The sequence below is a fragment of the Cervus elaphus genome, chromosome 13 (genome assembly GCF_910594005.1).
Source record: "Cervus elaphus chromosome 13, mCerEla1.1, whole genome shotgun sequence".
In the NCBI taxonomy this organism is placed as follows: Eukaryota; Metazoa; Chordata; class Mammalia; order Artiodactyla; family Cervidae; genus Cervus; species Cervus elaphus.
In genome coordinates, this window is record NC_057827.1 from 49,584,026 (window position 1) to 49,605,218 (window position 21,193).

The following is a 21,193-nucleotide window of genomic DNA, read 5'->3' on the forward strand; positions in this document are numbered from 1 at the left end:
TTATCTTTCATTTTTTATTTTCAAAATGTTTTAGTGATACAGCTTCATGGTAGACAGATCTTCTGGTTATAGTTAAGAACAGGTGTCATCCTAGAACAGATATCTTTGTTGGCTCGAGCTACTGAAGGAGCATCACTTCAGGATGCAGATATAAAATTAAGCCTCGTTACATCAACGTCAAGGAAATTTTTTTTTTTGAGTGCATGTTAGTACAGGCATCTTTGGAAATGCTAAGAATGTACTTCTCTTTTGAAACATTTTCTCCTTCGTAATACATATTTTAACATTGAAGTTGGTAGACTTCACATCTGAAACCATCACTTAAAACTAGTAAGCTAGAAATGTAGTTTTATTCTAAACATCCTTTTAAAAAAATGGCATAGATAAGAATTCTGAGAAAAGGTATGTGATGCAAACACAGACAGCACACACAGGCCTAAGGAGCAGTTCAAATTTTGATTTAACATAAAAATATTTCAGCATTAAAACTTGTTTTCAAAGGGAACTATGTAAAGAAAAGTAGTTTTAATATAATTTCATGTTTTATCTTTGTCACAAAACACTTCAAATATCATAATTTAAAAATATGACCTGCTTTAACCAACAGTGCAAAATATAAAGTAGGTTTAGGAAAATACAAATGAGATGTATATTATTACCAAAGGAAACCAACAATTCACATTTTAACATGAAATTTTAAAAAGGCCATTTTAGTACTCTTCAGAAACATTTTCCTTGTATATGATTAAATAATATTTAATTTAATCCCTTAAATTTTGGCATATTTTTTTCACTTATAAGCACTTCTTTACCTTTCAGGAAAAAATAATCATCAATACAATGAATTTTTATTGTAAAGCCAGATAAGAGGAACATAGGTCATAAAATTTGTATTGTTTTTTATGGAATATATCTAATTTCCATGCTACTTTTCTATATTCAGTTTATATATTTCATTGCTTCACAGTATTAATTTTCTCCTCTTAGTTTTAAGGATATTAAAACGACAGTTTCAAATTGTCTAGAGATAATTTTTGAAGTATCAAAATAGGTTTTGTTCTTGAACACTGTTTTACCTTTTACAACTGTATCTAAGTGTATAATTATAATTTATCATTGTATAGGCTTAACTGATAGATAGTCTTGCCTCCTGATGGTGCTGTCTAATGAAAATCCATTTTCACAAGGGGGAAAAATACACCGTAGGCAATCACCAGTTCTCCTGAAGCCATGAATAGGTGTATTCATAAACCAGCAGCATCACTGCACCACCTAGAAAAGAAAAGAGCAATTTTTAATCCTGTGAGATTGTGTTGTCTTTCCCACTGGGTTTCTGAATCCCCTGGAGTCTTATGCAGCCTATCAGGCAGAAGCCATTCAGAATCATCTGTTCTCAAGCTCCAATGCATAGACAGAAAACTGTGGAAAATTCTCAGAGCAAAATCAAGACCATTTTGAGCCTCCAAATACATTTTTTCCTCATGAGTTTCTGTAACCTTCATCATTTTTCATCAGATTCTTTTTCAGGCACTTTTAATTTTTAAAAGTAAATAAATACACATTTAGTCATGTAAGGGCATGTGACTTTCCTGTGAACAGATACCTTCGTATTTGTCACATGCAGGCAAAGGATTTATCTTTTCCATTTTATAATGAGCATTGTTGTAGCTGCATTCAACAGGGACATAGAATTCTAAGATGGTGCTTGATAGATGGGCCTGGTTTTCTCTTACAGCTTTCAACTGGATTGTAATGTGAAAAATAGCTTCTGAGTCCTTCTAAAATCTGTATTTCAAAACTTAACCAGCTTTCAACCTCCTTTTGTTGCCTTCATTCCTTTCATCTGCCTCAAATAGATATGGATTGCACTTGCAAATCTGGTAGTTGTATTAGGTGTCGTAAGGCCATCATTTATCTGGGAAGAGAAGAGTTATATAACTGGCTGCAAAAAGGCTTGCTATATAATATGTCAACAGGAATACGATATAGGAAGACAAACACTGAGGCTGCTGAATTCCTAGACATCAGAAGCACGTGTATGTGAATGATTTTGTGTTCTCTCTGATGCGGTAAACAGCACACATCCTGTGCCCTTTAAAATGTTCTCTGTCCTTCCGTGTCTATGTGAACAGTATTACAAAATCAAAATGTGGACAAATATCCAGAGCACATCTTAGAGAAGACTTGGCTATGTGAACAGAAGACTGACTTTTGACAGAAAGAAATAGAACTTGATTTTCATCTTATTTTGTACACACTGCCATATGCTTCTTTTTTTTTTTTAATCTACAGGCTGCACATGTTTGTGTAACCTTATGCCAAAGATAATTATCTGCCTGTAATTTTCATTTTTAACCCATGAAGATACTCTATTAGCCCCATCTTGGCTGCTGTAGCCCTCCTGGAGTTCTGGCAAACAAAAAGGGATGCACTACAGAGGGCTGTCATACGTATGTAATTGCTGTATTTCCTCTTAGTAACCGTTTGCAGTGTAAGACAAGAACACACAGAATTGAGTAGTGATATTTGGAGTCTGAACCACAGACTTTAAAATTCTTCTTTCCTGGGAGATCCTGATTATTAGCCACAGAGAGCTGCTAAGACTTACAAAACTAAGGTGTTTCACCCTTCACAATCGTATATAAGTTGGGATGTTTCTCCAGAATGAAGGGTGAGAATTCCAGGTTCATCCAGCTTTTCATTTTTACCCTCTCTCTCAAAAACAAAACAAAACAAAACTCTTATCTTTAAGTCTTACCTTCCTCTCTACAACTTTCTTTCCTTTGAGGTTGGTAGGACTTGCATGTTTGGGATGACAGTGCAGGGATGACAGGCTAAACAATTTTGTTTAGCCTGGACAGTATGTTCACAACAACCCTTTTCATTGGATTTAACACCACAGCAACTCAGGACACCTCATGCAAAAACATTTAAAAAGCCAACCAAACATTTGTAAGCCTCTAACAAAACTTGGGGTCAGATTATTTAAGAGTTTTGGATTGAGGTTCCAGTCAATTACCATTTTAGCTAAACTCTCCCTGATCACTCTCCCTTTTCAGGCCCATGGCCTCCTGAGAATGCTGGAGGAGGGTCAGTCCTATGATTTTCTCTAATACTAGGTCTACTAGCAGGATTTTACTGTGTGGTGAAGGAAAAACACCACATTCTTGCAGAGAGAGTTCCACAAAATCACCAATATTCTTTATGACTGAGTTCATTTTTATACATGGACCAGTAAGAGGTCTGAATCTCAAATGTGAAGCAAAAATCCATGCTTAAATGCCTAGGAAGTCTGGGATAGATGGACTGGGAATTGTAAAAGTGTTTTCTAAATATATGAAAGTATGAACTGTTCAACAGCTTCAATTTACAGACTGCTGTTCTATATCTCAGGTTGGCAGAAAGGCTGAGATTTAAACGTAAATATGCACGTGTGTGAGTGTGGCAGGGAAGGGACACATGGGGTGTTCAAAGGGAGGACGGAAGGGGAAAGGGAGAGGGGGGAGGAGCAGGGGAAGGTTTGGGGGAAGATTACCAGGATGTCTAAGTAGGTGAGTGTGGCCTGGTAAAAAAAATCTGTGTGGCCTAGTGCATACTTCTGTACTTATTCACAAGGTTGCTTATAATCCAAGACTATTTGCCCAGGTGGTAGAGTCTGCAGCAGTTGCTTTCTTATCTATTTACATAGAGGCAGCTGACTCTCCCTGTGGGAATGGCAGCCGGCTTTTTGTGGGCTGGCATCCTGAGGTAAGGCCCCGAGCCAATCCCCTCCGCCATCACGCTGACAGGAGCCAGGAAGGCGAGAGCCAGGCTGCAGCTTCCCCGCCCCCCTCCCCAGAGGCGACTGTGCAGAGATGTGGCCGGCTGTTCATGGAGTAGTCCTCCTGCTTTTCTCTCAGTCAAGCGAAGTTGAGGCAGGAGCAAGAACGAACTAGAACCAGAGAGAGGTTTTTTGGGCTGGTCCCTTACTCAATGAAAATCCTCCCCTTTAGCCAGAAGCCACTCAAACTCCAAGTGACTGTGGATCCTTTCCTATTGACTTAAGCTGGGCTTTGGCTTCTATCAGCCTCTAGCAAGGCCGTAAATAATACTTTATAAACAAAAGTACAACGCATCTAATGGACTCCCTTAGTGTCTTACTGCTACACAACTTTTTATTCTTAAGGTTTCCATGTTTCACAGTGTGACCAACTTTTATTGTATTACTGCTGCTACTGCTAAGTCACTTCAGTCGTGTCCGACTCTGTGCGACCCCATCCCTGGGATTCTCCAGGCAAGAACACTGGAGTAGGTTGCCATTTCCTTCTCGAATGCATAAAAATGAAAAGTGAAAGTGAAGTCCCTCAGTCATGTCTGACTCTTCACGACCCCATGGACTGCAGCCTACCAGGCTCCTCTGTCCATGGGATTCTCCAGGCAAGAGTACTGGAGTGGGGTGCCATTGCCTTCTCCGATGGACACAAATAAGAATGAGAAAGATACTAGAACAATAAGGAAGGAAGGATATAAGTAATGAAAACATAATTACCTGGTCCAAGCCTCATAATCTTGGGAAGCAGGCCTTTATACAAAGCTAAAATGCTAGAACCGGGAGAGAAAGAGCACAAACATTCTTATTCTGAACATGCAATGGATTTGCATCTCAGCTTTATAGAGATGTTGACCCAGTATTTACCCAAACAAGTCATTTGAAAAAAATTTTCAAATCCCCAAACAGATAGTATCTGGCCAAGTATTCCCTGCAGCAAATTGGATGAGAGGAAAGAGTTAATTCTTTATTACTCAAGCTATGCTGATCTTGTCCCATCAGAAATAGGACTTTCATCAGCGAGATAGTTTTTGTGTTCAAGACAGGCCTTACTTTTAAGACAGCTGTGTATATGGACAAAATGACTCTTGTAATTGAGTTTAAAAGACTTAGTCTTCACAAAAAGAAATATGATGCAGTTTAGATCAAAATCATAAAACATTACTTGCCTACTTGAGAATGAGACCTGGTTAGGAGGGGCAGAAAGACAAAAACAAGACTTAAAAAAGTAAAAAAGACCAGCAGAAAAAGGCACATACTTTAAAAGGAAACTACTTTCATAGAACTATCATGTTTAACTTTCCCAGGATAATATAATTAGGTGACATTTTGATTAGGTTTATAGTCAGAGGACACTCGCTTTCCTGCCCATGTGGGAACAAGGCATATTATATGCAATAGCGTATTATGCAAACTGTCAAGCGGAAAGTTCACCTTGGCATCCTCGGACAAACATACTGCATACTGAATGATCGTGGCTCATGTTTCTTGGTGTAAGAAGGTTTTTGGCAACATCTCATTCCTGTGTTATCTCACAAAGTTCCTGATCTATTCCCTAAAGCTTCTCAGACACAGACCCAATGGAGGAGGGCTTAATGGCCCTCATCAAAATAGAAGTATAATACGGCTTTAGCAATGCTTTAGTCTTGCTCATTTATTAAAATAAGAGTGTGTTACCCTTCTTCCTGATAGACCGTGGCCATTGTTTTAAAACAGGTTCTGTACTTGATCTCTCCAGGAACTGGCTGAGGCCCTTGAATCCGACTTTTGGCAACATCAAAAGGGATGTTAATGACTGAGGCTATTGTGCCTGAGAGAAGACCAATCCCAAATTTTCTCAAAAACTCCAAGGTTGGATCCTAAAAGAAAAGAAGAATAAAATAACAGAAAGGGAAGCGGAAGCCCCTAAATCGGTTAAACACGATAAAGCAATATGTATTTAAGCAGAGCATTGCGCTGCCTGGCACCCTCCTGTTATTCCAGCGGAACACATTAGGATTTCCTAGGCTGGAACTTGTTTTCTTGACAATCCCATTGGCTATGTTTTTACACATGGTCTAAATTGCTGAAGTACACATTTCCTCACACAGGATTTATAAACACAGTTCATAAAGAAAGACTGGTATGGCATATGGGGATGATTTGTATAATTGGGCTTCACAATGTACTTAGTATTACTGTATCAAAACAGGAGAAATCCAAGCACACTATTAGCTAATTGGCCAGAATATTTTACAAATGACAGCAACTTCCACCATGAAGCCTACTAAAATGCTCATTTGTGTGTGGACCCCCAAATGTTAAATTAAATCAAGGCTACTCTCGGTCTGCTGCTATTCCCCTCCAGGTTTTTTGCATTTATTTTCACGTGTAGCTGATCCACTGTACTGAGAAGTGCTAGCTTCCTGTTATTAACAAACCAACTTGGGGAGGCTGCAAAATAGCCTGTGACATTCTGTGCACTAGAAACAGTAGTAAGTCACTGGACTAATTGGCTGAAGAATTTATAGCCCATTGTTCCTCAATCGTATTCTTCCTTCATGGCAAAGGAAGAAAAGAAGAGAGAGAGAGAGGGGGAGAAATATTTCTTCTTTCCATTTGAATTTAGGTCCTTCACTTTGGTCTGATTTGATTTTCCACCCCTGCCTGCTCTGCTTTCTGACATCAAAGTATTTAATTAGGTCTGATGTTGAAGTTGCTTTCCTTCAGCCTATTTTTGTGCCCAGCGAGCTCACATTATACTGTGTTATAATGAATTTGCCGGGAAGTTCTCATTTTGCTCTCAACCTCAGTCCTTACCCAAAAGAAAGTTCATCTCACACACCGTAAGTTGCTGACAGAGACCTCCCCCATCCTCCCCCTGCCCTCTCTTTTGGTTAGTACTTCAGAAAGGTCTTCAGAGAGGAACAACACCGGGTCGTGCCGTGATGCTATTTTATCTAGCAGGAGAACTTAAGGGGGGAACCATTCTCTGCTTAATTAAAAAAAAAAATCAGGTCTTAGAATTGCATGCTTCTAACTTTGATGGAAGAAGAAAAATTCTGGAAACTCTGAAATTTTCAATGAAACCAAGAGCCAGATACCATCACAGAAACTCCTATGTGTTTAAATATAAAAAGCGAGGGGTTCGATAATAATTCTTGGATCTGGGCCATACAGGTGCCGAGTAGGTTTAAAGGGATTTAAAAACCAACAGGGTGTTTCAACAGGAAAAACAATGCTGTGATTGCAGTATGAGTGAGGTGTGTTTAAATAATTCCCCCTCCCCCATTTTCTTCTCTTTTACAAGGAGAGAAAAATGCCTTTATGTTACCCTCCTCCATGCTGGCACAGGAGCAAAACTGGAGCTCAGGAGGGTGGTGGATTCAGGGCCAGTTCTGGGTGTCTGACCATGCGCTGGCCACTGCATCCCATGGAGCCCAGCAGACAGAAGGGATATGTTTAACACCTACCCTACTCTTGTGCTGTATGGTTTCTCTGAAAAATAAAAACAACACTAATAAAAGTGCTATGAATATTGTATGAGCCTGGCAGAAAATGGATAGTATTTTTATGTAGCCTGTTTTCTAAAGTCTCAAAACACCTGTAATGAGACCCTCATGGTGCTCCTGTGACATGGCCAAGGACAAGGGTGAAAGTGATGACTTGTATGCACACAGACCTTTGGGGACATTCAGGGGACCCTGTCAAGCACACAGCTCTCCCCCACTCCTGATGTGTTTGCTGAGGATTGGAGTTGAGGAGGGAGGGGTGGCTAAGACACTCAACGAGGGTCATTATGTTTGAGACAGTGTTGGGGACCAAATACTAAGGTCTTCAAGCCATCATAGTGTTCACTAGCACAAGCTTACATTGAACCCATGGTTTCTACACATTTCTCAGCTCAGCAGTAAGGTCCCACACTAGTTCCCAAATTCATCTGTGCATCAGAGTCACCTGGGAGCTTTACAAAATATGGATGCACAGCCCTACCTCATACCCACCTTAGATTCCCAGATCAGAATCACCTGGGAAAGTGCCTGAACGTTGACTTAAAAGAACTTTAGGACTTCTCACCTGGCCAGACAGAGGGCCCATATCTGAGAACCATTGATTTTGATTGATATTCCACACGGGCAAAGCAGATGGCCAATTGCTACCCCTCTGGACATTCTAGGGAGGAGAAAAGTCTTTGGGGATAGCCAAGAGGTGCCCCTCACAAAAGCCCTCTGGGCCCCTCTCAGCCTCTTCCTCTGAGCCTATGGTCTGCAAGAGGCAGCAACCCGGCTGGGAATTAGGTGCGCCAAGGAGAGCCTGGCCAGCTCCCCTCTGCTTTATTTGCTGCATGTCGCAGCCATCCTTGGATGAATGCAGCCCCTCAAATGTCCCTCCCCTTCATCCCCTCTGGCTACTCTCACTTCTCTGGCTTTGGCTCACACCTGTGACTTTCTAGGTCTTGCTTTCTTCTTGCCTCTGTCACCTGTTCTTCACAGTGGCACCAGGGTTCTCTTTTTATAAAAACAGATCTGCCTCCCTACTCAAAGGCCCTCAACCCTTCCCCACTCCATGGAGAGTAAGGTCAAAACTCCTTGTTGGCCTTTGCTTTCTTTCCCACGATATGCTTCCAACTTAAACTTTCGAGCCTCAAATTCTACACCTCTATGCCCAACGCATACTATAGTCAGGCTGGTTAAATCTTAATTATAATCATGCAGATTTTCTACCAAATACTTTTCTAACTCCACATCTTCTTTCAAACAACTCACACAGCCTAGAATACCATTCACTATCATCTTCATGGACAGCAGCGCCACTCTTTACAGTCCAGCTTAAATCCCAGCTTGCCCAAGAGACGTCTATGGATCACCATTGAAACTGACTTCTCCCTCTCCTGTGCTCCTGAAGCACTGTCGCGATCATTGTTCTTGCTACACTTCTCTTTGTGTCTGGTTTGTTTTTGCTCGTATCCATCTTCCCTGTTGGACTGTGAGCTGACACAGCATGTATGCTGAGGAGCATATATTACTCCTCTTTGTGTCATCTACTGCACTGTAAGTACTAAACAAATGTCTGCTGATTAGCTTATCACTGCACTTCTTCTTATTATTATTTTGTAGAAACAGTGAGGGTCAGGATTTACTCTTAATCACTATTTCTCAAAGCTCGGTATCTTCTACCCTGGAAATGAGCTCCTACTAGGACTTCATGTTTCTGTCTTTCTGCCAGGAAGCATTAACATGGGGACATGACAAGGCATTGGACATTTGCAAAGTGGAGTATTTCCAGGCAAATGAATTGAGACTCTCAGGTCACAGAGCCAGGCCTGGGCTTGCCAGACCCCATGACTCAGTGACTCACGGAGAGAACCATGATATGGCAACCTGTGACCAGATTTTAGCAAAAGAATGCAATGAGCATAGAGTAAAGTCTTGAAATATTACTCTTTGGGCTCTTCTTTCTTATACTTCCTGATCTTTCCCCTAGTGGGGAGAGGCATCCACTTGCCTCAAGAATGAGGATTGTTGTAGCAGGACTAGAAAGAGAGGGCAAAAGGTAATATTTAGTGGTTTTGGTTTTCAAATTAGGTTCTTCAGTGTGCTATATCAATTAATCACTCTTTGAGGTAAGGACTATTATTTTTACTTTTATTTTACAAATGTGTGAACTGAAAGGTATAGAAGAAGTATAAGAAGAACTTGAGTGCAAATCCAAGTATAAGAAGAAACTTTTTGTTACATCCAAGTGAACCCAAGACTTTGCCTTAAGGGGACAGTTTTTCTCCTGATACTCTTATGGGTTGGTAGGTGGGCTGTGTGGGGGAGGTACCTGAGAACTGCCTGAAATTACAAGCAATGCTCTGTGTATGTGTATTTGGGTTTTTCTGGAGAAAGTTTCAATAGATTTTATCAGGCTCATGAAAGTTAAAAGCAACTTCATCAAATCATTTTTCCTACTAATAAATTTATAAAGTAAGAAGAGGACAATGCAGTGTTAAAAACACTGGGGTTGAAAACAGGAAGCCCTCATTTTCATGGGAGTTATCAGGCAATTCACTGTAGTGAAAATATTTCTGCAAATATTCCTACTCTGGAGTCGGGTTACTCATACCTCAACTGTATCGGTGAACTCAATGGTTCTCACAGTGTAGTCCTTGAACCATCACCATCAGTATCATGTGGGAACTTACTAGAAATGAAAATTTGGGCTTTACCAGGACTATAGTACCTAAAACTCTAGGGATGAAGCACAACAATCTATTTAAACAAATTTTCCAAATTATTCTTATGGATGCGTAAGTCTGAGAACCACTGATTAACTGAAGCTTATGGTTCTTTTTTTTGGATCCTTGGCTAGATAAAGTTAAAGAAAACGAAAGTCGCTCAGTTGTGTATGACTCTGTGACCCCACGGACTATACAGTCCATGGTATTCTCCAGGCCAGAATATTGGAGTGGGTAGCCATTTCCTTCTCCAGGGGATCTTCCCAACTCAGGGATGGAACCCCGGTCTCCCTCATTACAGGTGAACTCTTTACCAGCTGAGCCACCAGGGAAGCCCAAGAATACTGGAGTGTGTAGCCTATCCCTTCTCCAGGGTATCTTCCTGACCCAGGAATCGAACTGGGGTCTCCTGCATTGCGGGCAGATTCTTTACCAGCTGAGCTACCAGGGAAGCCTGGCTAGGTAAGTGATGCTCTAAAGGGACCTAGACGTACTGCGGAGCATTTTAAAGCCTTCTTTGGTGGAAACAGGTCTTTGTTTCTTTAAGGCTGCATAACTGAATGCAACACTGTTAACTCTGTTCACCTTTTCCTACCCCAGCTCCATCCAAAGCGAGAATGCATATCTGTGAGGTTGTTCAGTCTGAGTGAAACCTATGACATAGTTTGAATGGGTCATTCTGTACTGGCAATCAGTAAATCATTCTTGTCAATAACCACAACAGGAAATAACAATAAAATAGTAAAAATAAACAGAAGTAATAAAATAATATACCTTATGATATTTGTGCTATTTTTCATAACTTTCACTAACAGAATTAATGGTACTGTTAATAATAGTTACTTATTTCTAGACAAGTTTATATGCAGAAAACATGTATAAAGCATATATAAGAACCCTATGAATTAGGTACATAACCCCTTTTTATAAATAAAGACATGAAACTTAAAGAATTAAACAAGTTGATCAAGACCGCATTGCTTATAAGAGGTTGAGCTTGGATTTGCACTCAGGTTCTTCAGACTTCCAACCATTACATTTTATTACAATTCATTCACTATGTTATATTGCCTCACATTCACCATTCATTTGTTGTATACTCATCCAACCTACACTTATTGTACGTTACAAGTTGCTGTGCATTAGCTGAATGCCTAGCCTTCTGGCTTGATTATCATATTACTTGGGATGTCATTTTGCCCTTTTAGTTTATTTTATTAAAAATTGAAAAAGCTGATGATGATAATGATAACACACAATCTGCTAGGCACTGTGTTAAGCACTTTCTGTATATTTAAGCCTCACAACATTGCTGAGTAGATGAGGCATCTGAAGCTTACAGAAACTATCTTACTAATGAATATAATTTTGAATTAACCAAAAAAGAGCCATGATTCTATTATTTGGAAGTGAAGAAGTCAAAATACTGAGAAGCTCTGAGATTGCCAGATATCAACCAGCAGAATTAGAGACATACACTTGCCTCTCAGGACTGTACTCCACTTCAATAGTCAAGGAGATCACCTCTCAGTCAAAGAAAGATTTAAGTGGTGGAAAATAAAATCACAAGACTGGAAGTGAATTCAGAATGTCCCCTAACCTAAAGAGTGACATCAGCAAGGTGGCAGAGCAGGAAGACTTGAATTTTCCTTTCTCACACAAACCCAACAATTCATGGACAGATTCTCTGCGTGAGAAATCTAGAAATTAGTTGAAAATTCCTGTACCCTGGGTCCACATGAGCAGACTTATAGAATTCAGTAGGGAGATTCAGCACACCCTCCCACCAGAGTCCCTGCCCCTAGTGTATTGCCATATAATCAGGAAGACTCCCTAACTTCCTGCTTCTCCTAGGGGAGGGAAGGGATTAATTTGCATGTCCACCTTCTCTGGGGCTGAACGAGAAGAACTGGTATAGAGAAGAAGAACTGGTATAAAGAACTGGTATATTCCTTGCTTATCTGGGAGTTCTGATGGCTCCAGTAGAGTCTAGCCACCTTGGGGAGAGCTGAGATGAAGGGTTGGACTGCTAGAGGCCATCTCTCTCCTTTTGCTCAGTACAGAGTAAGAAGACAAAAATGACAGCTGCCTGCTTCTTCCTGAGGAAGGAAAGAGTTAGTATAGGTCCCCAGAATCTCTAGCCAGTCTGAATTGGAGGGGGTCTTCTCCTGCATAGAGAAGGAAATGGAGAAGGAAATGGCAACTCACTGCAGTATTCTTGCCTGGAGAATCCCATGGATGGAAGAGCCTGGTGGGCTATAGTCCATGGGGTCGCAAAGAGTAGGACACGACTGAGCAACTTAACTAACTTTCTAACTTTCTCCTGCATGAGGGCTTCCCTTGTAGCTCAGCTGGTAAAGAATCTGTCCACAATGCCGGAGACCTGGGTTCGATCCCTGGATTGGGAAGATCCCCTGGAGAAGGGAAAAGCTACCCACTCCAGTATTCTGGCCTGGAGAGTTCCATGGACTATATAGTCCATGGGGTCGCAAAGAGTCGGACACAGCTGAGTGACTTTCACTTCTCCTGTTTGAAGCTAGTCTATGAAGACTGCCTTGTCTAATGCACAGATACCAACAAAAGAGAGTTAAGGAAAATGAACAATCAGGCAAAGATGTTCCAAATTAAGAAACATGATACAGCTCCAGAAACTGACTATAAGGAAAGAGAATTACATGATTTACCTGACACAGAATTCAAAAAAACTGTCATAAAGATGCTCACTGAGGTCAAAGGAACACGTGTGAATAAAATGAGAATTTCAATGAAGAGATAGGAAATATAAAAAATTACCAGACAGAAATCATGGAGTTGAAAAACACAATAATTAAATCAAAAATTCACTAGAAGAACTTGGTAGTAGACTAGATCAAACAGAAGAAGGAATCAGCAAACACAAAGACAGACTATTGGAAATAATTCAGTCAGAGGAGCAAAATGAAAAAGGAAGGAAAAAGAGTAAAGCTAGTCTAAGAGATTGTGGGAGACTATTATACAAAGCCCAAAATAGAAAATTTAGAAAATACCTCAAGCCAAATGAAAAAGAAAACACAACATACCCAAACTTATGAGATTCAGCAAAGGACTACTAAGAGGGAGGTTCACAGTGATAAACACCTATATTTTTTTTAAAAGGAAGATCTCAAACAATCTAATTTTATAGCTCAAGGAACTAAAGGGAACACTAAGTCCAAAGTTAGTAGGAGGAAGGAAATATTAAGATTAGAGCAGAAATAAACATTCGAAAAACAATAGAAAAAATAAATGAAATTGAGTTGGGTTTTTTAAAGATAAAGCTGACAAACCCTTAGCAAAACTAATTAAGAAAAAAAGGGAGAAGACTCAAAATCCAAAATGAAAGAAGAAAAATTACAACTGACATTATAACGAATGCCACAGAACTAGAAAGGATCATAAGAGGCTATTGTGAACAATTATATATGAACACACTGGATAATCTAGAAGAAATGGATGAAATAAACTACCTATCAAGACTAAATCACAACGAAGTAAAAAGTCTGAATAGACCGTAACTAGTATGGAAATTACATTAACAATCAAAAATCTCCCAACAAAGGAAAGCCCAGGACTAGATAGTTTCACTGGTGAATTCTACCAAACATTAATTCTTCTATTACTGCCAATGCTTCTTAAATTCTTACAAAAAATTGAAGAGGAAGGAACACATCCACCTCATTTTATGAGGCCAGCATTATCCTGATATCAAAGCCAAAGACACCACAAGACAAGAAAACTATAGGACAAGATCCCCAATGAATATGATGTAAAATTTCTCAGAAAACACTAGGAAATCAAATCCAACAGTGTGTTAAAAGGATCATACATTATGACAAAGCGGGATTTATCCCTGGAATAAAAGGATGGTTCAACATATGACAATTGATTAATATGATAAAGCACATTAAGAGAATAAAGGATTAAAAAAACCACACGATTCTCTCAATACATGTAGAAAATGCACTTGATAAAATTAAGCAAGTTTTCATGATAAACTCTCAAGAAAATAGAAACAGAAAGAAAGTACCTCAATGTAATAAAGTCCCAACATAAGTAAAACCCACAGCTAACATCATACTCACTGGTAAAAAACTGAAAGCCTTTTCTCTAAGATCTAAGTAACAAGACAAAGATGCCTGCTCTTATCATAGTAACATAGTAATGGAAGTCCTAGTCAGAGCAATTATGCAAGAAAACAAAAATAAGAGGCATCAAAGTCTAAAGAAATAAAATTGTCTCTGTTATATATGACATGGTCTTATATGTAGAAAGGCTTCCCTCGTGGTTCAGACAGTATAGAATCTGCCTACTATGTGGGAGACCCAGGTTCTATCCCTGGGTTGGGAAGATCCCCTTGAGAAAGGAATGGCTACCTACTCCAATATTCTTGCCCGGAGAATTTCATGTTCAGAGGAGCCTGGCAGGCTACAGTCCATGGGGTGTCAAAGAATTGAACACGACTGTAGGAAAACCTAGAGACTCCATAACAAACATTTAGAACTAATAAATTAGTAAAGCTGCAGTATACAAATAATCATATAAAAATCATTCATGTTTCTACACACTAACAGTGAACTATCTGAAAAGGAAATTAGAAAAGTAATCCCATTTACAATAGCACCAATAATAATAAAATACTTAGCAACAAACTTACCTAAGAAGATGAAAGACCTGTATACTGAAAACTACAAAACATTGGTGAAGAATTTTAAAAGACAAACACAAAGACAGTTCATGTTCATGTATTGGAAGACTTAGCGTTGTTAAAATTTCCATACTACCCTAAATGATTTTCAGATTCAATGCAATTCCTGTTCAGTTCAGTTCAGTTCAGTTGCTCAGTCATGTCCGACTCTTTGGGACCCCATGGATTGCAGCATGCCAGGTCTCCCTGTCCATCACCAACTCCCGGAGTTTGCTCAAACTCACGTCCATTGAGTTGGTGATGCCATCCAACCATCTCATCCTCTGTCGTCCCCTTTTCCTCCCACCTTCAATCTTTCCCAGAATGAGGGTCTTTTCAAATGAGTCAGTTCTTCACATCAGGTGGCCAAAATATTGGAGTGTCAGCTTCAGCATCAGTCCTTCCAATGAATATTCAGGACTGATTTCCTTTAGAATGGATTGGTTGGATCTCCTTGCTGTCCAAGGGACTCTCAAGAGTCTTCTCCAACACCACCGTTCAAAAACATCAATTCTTCAGCACTCAGCTTTCTTTATAGTCCAACTCTTACATCCATACATGACTACTGGAAAAACCAAAGCTTTGACTAGACGGACCTTTGTTGGAGAAGTAATGTCTCTGCTTTTTAATATGCTGTCTAGGTTGGTCATAACTTTTCTTCCAAGGAGCAAACGTCTTTTAATATCATGGCTGAAGTCACCATCTGCAGTGATTTTGGGGTGCCAAAAAATGAAGTCTGTCACTGTTTCCACTGTTTCCCTATCTATTTGCCATGAAGTGATGGGACTGGATGCCATGATCTTAGTTTTCTGAATGTTGAGTATTAAACCAACTTTTTCACTCTCTTCTTCCATTTTCATCAAGAGGCTCTTTAGTTCTTCACTTTCTGCCATAAGTGTGGTGTCATCTGCATATCTGAGGTCATTGATATTTCTCCTTGTAAATATTTCGATAGCATTTTTCATAGAAATAAAAAAAATACAACTCATATGGAATCACAAAAGACCAAAAGTAGCCAAATCAACCTTGAGAAAGATGAATAAAAGATGAACACATTTCCTTATTTCAAAATATATTGCAAAGCTACAGTTAATTAAGACAGCATGGTACTGACACAAAGACAGACATAGAGACCAATGAAACAGAATAGTCAGTCCAGAAACAAATCTAAGCATGTAGTAAGTGTAAGTGCAAATGTTAATCGCTCAGTCGTGTCAACTCTCTGTGACCCTGCCAGGCTCCTGTGTCCATGGAATTCTCTAGGCAAGAATACTGGAGTGGGTAGCCATTCCTTTCTCCAAGGGATCTTACCAACCCAGGGATTGAACCTGGGTCTCCTGGACCACAGGCTGATTCTTTACTGTCTGAGCCACCAGGGAAGCCTGAGCATGTATGCTATATGCTTATAAATGGTCAACTAATCTTCAAGAAAGGGGCCATTGGTCTTGGCAATGATTCATCAATATGACACCAAAAGCACATAGACATGTGGGACTATGTCAAAAAACTTCTGAACAGCTAAGGAAACAAAAGAGTAAAATAAAAACTTATGGAGTGGGAGAAAATATTTGCAAACCATACATATGATGAGATGTTACTATTAAAATATATAAGGATCTCCTATAATTCAATACCAAGAAAACTAATAAGCTGATTTAAAGATGGGCAAAGGACTTGAATAGACATTTTCCAAAGAAGACTTATAAATGGCCAGCAGGCATAGGAAGAAATGCTCAATGTCATTAATAATCTGGGAAATGTAGACAATCTGGGAAACGTAAATCAAAAGCACAGTGAAATCTCATTTCACTTGTGTGAGGATGGCTACTATAAAAAAATACGAAAGACATGTGTTGGTGAGGACAACAACCTCACCAACCTCTCCAATGTGGAAACATTGGAACACTTGTACACTGTTGATAGGAATGCAAAATGATATAAGCTTTATAGAAATCAGTATAGAAGTTTCTCAAAAATTAGAAATAGAAGTATTATATAATCCAGCAACCCCACTTCTTGGTATTTCTCCAAACAAAATGAAATCAAAATCTCAGAGTAATATTAGCACTCCTATATTCATCATTGGAGCTTCCTGGGTGGCTCAGTGGTAAAGAATTCACCTGCAATACAGGAGATGTGGGCTTGATCCTGAATCAGGAAGATCCCCTGGAGAAGGAAATGGCAACCCACTCCAATATTTTTGCCTGGGAAATCCCATGGACAGAGAAGCCTGGCAGGCTACAGTCCATGGGGTCGCAAAAGAATCAGACATGTCTTGTGACAAAACAACAACAACAAATTCATCATAGCAGTATTCACAACAGCCAAGATATGTATGCAACCAAAATGTACATTGGCAGATGAATGGATTAAAAATGTGGTATATATATATATATATATACAATGGAATACTATTCATCTTTACAAAGAAGGAAATTCTGCAATATATAACAACATGGATGAACCTTGAGGGCACCATGTAAAGTGAAATAAGCCAGTCACAGACAAATACTGCATGATTCCACTTATATGAGATACCTAAAATTGTCAAATTCATAGAATCGAAGAGTGGAACAATGGTTGCCAGGGGTTGTGGGAGGGGGAAATGAGTTACAAATCAACAGGCATAAAATTTCAGCTAAGCAAGATGAATAAGCTCTAGAGATCTGCTGTATAACACTACCTACAGACAGCTATAATAAATTAAGCATTTAAAATTTGTCGTGTGTAGATCTCAGGTGTTTTTACCATAATAAATTTTTAAAAATTTATGGTAAAACAGGTCACCTAGCCTAAGTAAAATATTTTTGATGGATCATATCTTAATTGTGTAAATGGATACTAATGTTGATAAAAAAATCTATTCTGTTATTCAATGTTTTCAACTAACTTCCATAATTTGTTCCAACTGTCATCAATCAGTAAACTTCCTTTGTTCCTAACCCACATTCCTCATGCATATGCCTAAGTTATTTTACTCCAGTTTTTTGCTCCCTTGCAAGGGCAATCGGCTGTCACCATTCTCAATGTAATTCATCATGACTTAAAAACCATTACTGCAATAACCTTTTATTCCACATGGTTAAAAATTATACTTCCTCTCAAGTATTTGAGTAGTAGTATTATTTCCCTATCTACAGATGAGTTTTATTCTTTTCCTCTAAATATTTTCTAATTTTCTCATAAAATATGGGACTTTAAATTGGAGCTGAGTAGCCTGACATGTTAGTGGTTATTATATGCATTGACCTCATTTTGTGACAGCAATGCAAAGTCCAACATTCATAATTTTCAAACATTATTTAACTCCCCTGCAAACCTTTTAAGCATGATGTTAACATTTCATTTCACAAATAAGAAAACTGAGACACAGAGACAGGTATAATTTGTTAGAGAGACATGGCTAACTAGTAAGTATCAGAATTGGGAATTATACTCAGGTCTCTTATTAGAACTCTCTGGCTGTTTTCATCACATTGCAATCTTGGAGTAAGTGCAGAGTTAAAGAAATGTGTTTACCAGCCTCTGTTTGGGAAGATCAATGAATTTTCCTGACAGGACATACTGTTTATAGACTCCACAACTTGACAAGAGACACTACTTTAGTTGTTTAGTTGTTGCTCATATCCGATTCTTTACAACCCCTGGAATGCAGCACACCAGGCTCCTCTGTCCTCCACTGTCTCCCAGAGTTTGCTCAAATTCATGTCCATTGAGTCAGTGATGCTATCTAACCTTCTCATCCTCTGCCATCCCCTTCTCTTTTTGCCTTCAGTCTTTCCCAGCATCAGGGTCTTTGCCAATGAGTTGGCTCTTTGCATGAGGTGGCCAAAGTATTGGAGCTTCAACTTCAGCATCAGTCCTTCCAATGAACACCCAGGACTGATCTGCTTTAGGATGGACTGGTTGGATCTCCTTGCAGTCCAAGGGACTCTTTAAGAGTCTTCTTCAACACCACAGTTCAAAAGCATTAATTCTTTGGCACTCAGCCTTCTTTATGGTCCAACTCTCACATCCATATATGACTACTGGAAAAAACCATAGCTTTGACCATACAGACCATTGTTGGCAAAGTGATGTCTCTGCTTTTTAATACACTGTCTAGATTTGTGATAACTTTCCTTTCAAGGAGCAGTGTCTTTTAGTTTCATGGGTGCAGTCACCGTCTGCAGTGATCTTGGAGCCCAAGAAAATAAAATTTGTCACTGCTTCCATTTTTTCCCCTTCTATTTGCCATGAAGTGATGGGACCAGATGCCATGATCTTAGTTTTTTGAATGCTGAGTTTGAAGCCAGCTTTTCCACTCTCCTCTTTCACTCTCATCAAAAGGCACTAATAAGTGATCCCTAAACATTGGTGGCAGTAATGTTCCACAAACAAGTGGGAACATAAGACTCAAAATAGTTAACAATCAACACACTACCTATTTGTAACTAATTTAACCATCTAATCCAAACATACACTAGTAAAGACTGCACCAATAATTTAAAGCAACGGCACTTAAGGAGTTAATATGCAGAGAGGCAAAAAATATCTTGATCAACAGAAGCATGTGCCTCCTTTTTTACCTTCCCTGGCAGGGACTCTGATGCCTTGGTTAGTGACTGGCCAACTGGCTGCTCGCTTGATAAACAGAACCTTCGCCCATCTCACAGGCCTTTGTGATTAGGGTCTGGCATCTTCAAGAAGACATTCCACACAGAGGTATGCCAGATGGAGGGGGTTAAGGAAGATGGGAAAAGCAGGATTTGTTAGCTAGTGAGAACTAGGGATGGTGAGGGAGACTGGCCAGGAAGCCTGCTGCTTCCTACAAGGCAAGGCTGAGCAAATTGCAGTGATGGGCTTCTCATTTAAGGGAGCTCAGCATGAATATATACATTCAAGTCTACTCTTAGAATCCTCCTACCTCACGTCAACCCAAATCAACCCAAATCAACCCAAATTTGCTGCAATTCACTCACCCTTTAATTCCTCCTGGTACCACACCAAACCTGAGGTCCTCCCTGATTTTAGCTTTGAGTCATTTTTACAGAGTTCCCAACGACCCAGCTTAAAGTCACTATACCCTGCTTCTTCAGACAGACAACCTTAGAATGAGCACACCGACCAGACCGTTCTCTGCTCAGGCTTGGCCTCGGATGATCCTAGAGTGGATTTCATGTTACTTGTCAAAAATTGCTAAGCTGGGTTTGCCGTTTGAAGAACTAAAATTACTGTTTAGAAGTGACTAAAAGAGACTGCTATAAAATGCTTTGGATAGGAAAATTAAAGACAATATGCTAGTCCTACGAGGAGTCACATGATTTTCAGGGTATCGCAAAGTATTTCTTTGAAGAACTCTTTTACTCACCTCCCTCCTCCCCCAGTGGGTAAGGAAACTTTTGATGATGTGAATGTTATGATCATAACAAGAGCAATTCAAAAAGAATCGAACATTTTTATAAATCAATTCATTAGTAATTAGATTACATATAAACATGTGGTCAAAACCAATTTTAATAGAATCCATCTATTTCTATAATTTTACAGATGGTCAGTCTGGACTGTCAGTACACATTAATTTTCTGCTTAGTTCCATCCCTCTCATAGCACATCATCATCAATAGTTGAAGGGCGATCGTGATGAAGTCCTTCATTTGTCAAGGCCACAAGTAAGAGGTAATACAAACATAAGCTCATGATGTATCCTTATATAAAGAAACAGCAGAAAACCCAGTCTGGTAATAAATTTCACTCCAAAGCCCAGAGCCTCTTAAAGGAAGGGGCTGTGCCATGTCACATTCACCTTTATAGGTACACTGGACCTGACACATCATAGGTGTTTAATAAATGCTCTATCTCTCCTCTGTAAAGACATAATACACAAAGAACCAAGGTCTCAGAGGCAAATTGCAGAGGAGGTACCTACACACGCTGGTTAAGCACCTGCACAACCACAAGGCAAATAATAGCAGCTTAGCAGTGCCTTTCCCACAGCCGGCTGCAGTTGTCATGAAAATGATGTGGTGTGTTGAAATCACAGTTGCCTCCTGGTAACTGAGCAAGAAGGCAGATTGAGTGAGAGTGAACTGCCTTTCTTTTTTTTTTTTTAAGAAGAAATTTGCATGTTAGACATTGTTAGTTTCAGTGGATCCAAGTCAACTAGTTAAAGTCAGCTCTTAATTTGCACCTTTCATTTTCTCTAATCTTGGCTCTCTTTTGTTGTTTTGTTCATAAACTTTTGTTGTTTTGTTCATAAACTTTGACAAAAACATGTTTTCCCTCGATGTTATGGTATCATGCTGTCTTGTCCCCCAGTGAAAATAACTCTATTGGAGCTTAATTAAAAGTTACAGTTGTTTCCATTCACAGCTATCAGAAGAATCTATTAGTGTTTGTTTTTTCTTCATGTGAGATAATTTGGGGAAATGCTAGCTCCTCACTCCACAGAAGGTCACTAAAATGAGATGGTTTAATAGATAAGCATTCTTTAAGGAATGTGGAA

General features: G+C 39.3%; 1 protein-coding gene across 4 annotated transcripts in view; it reads right to left on the minus strand.

Annotated features, from left to right (window-relative positions):
* Window positions 1-21,193, minus strand: part of SLC25A21 (solute carrier family 25 member 21) — a 504,647-nt gene continuing 483,454 nt past the window's right edge. For all 4 annotated transcript variants that reach the window (XM_043922333.1, XM_043922334.1, XM_043922335.1 and 1 more), the window contains exons 8-10: window positions 5,486-5,667; window positions 4,529-4,581; window positions 1-1,272 (exon numbers count right to left, since the gene is read on the minus strand). In XM_043922333.1, the coding sequence (XP_043778268.1) occupies window positions 1,211-1,272; window positions 4,529-4,581; window positions 5,486-5,667 (297 nt within the window). In that variant the 3' untranslated portion in view covers window positions 1-1,210. The remainder of the gene's footprint in view (window positions 1,273-4,528; window positions 4,582-5,485; window positions 5,668-21,193) is intronic.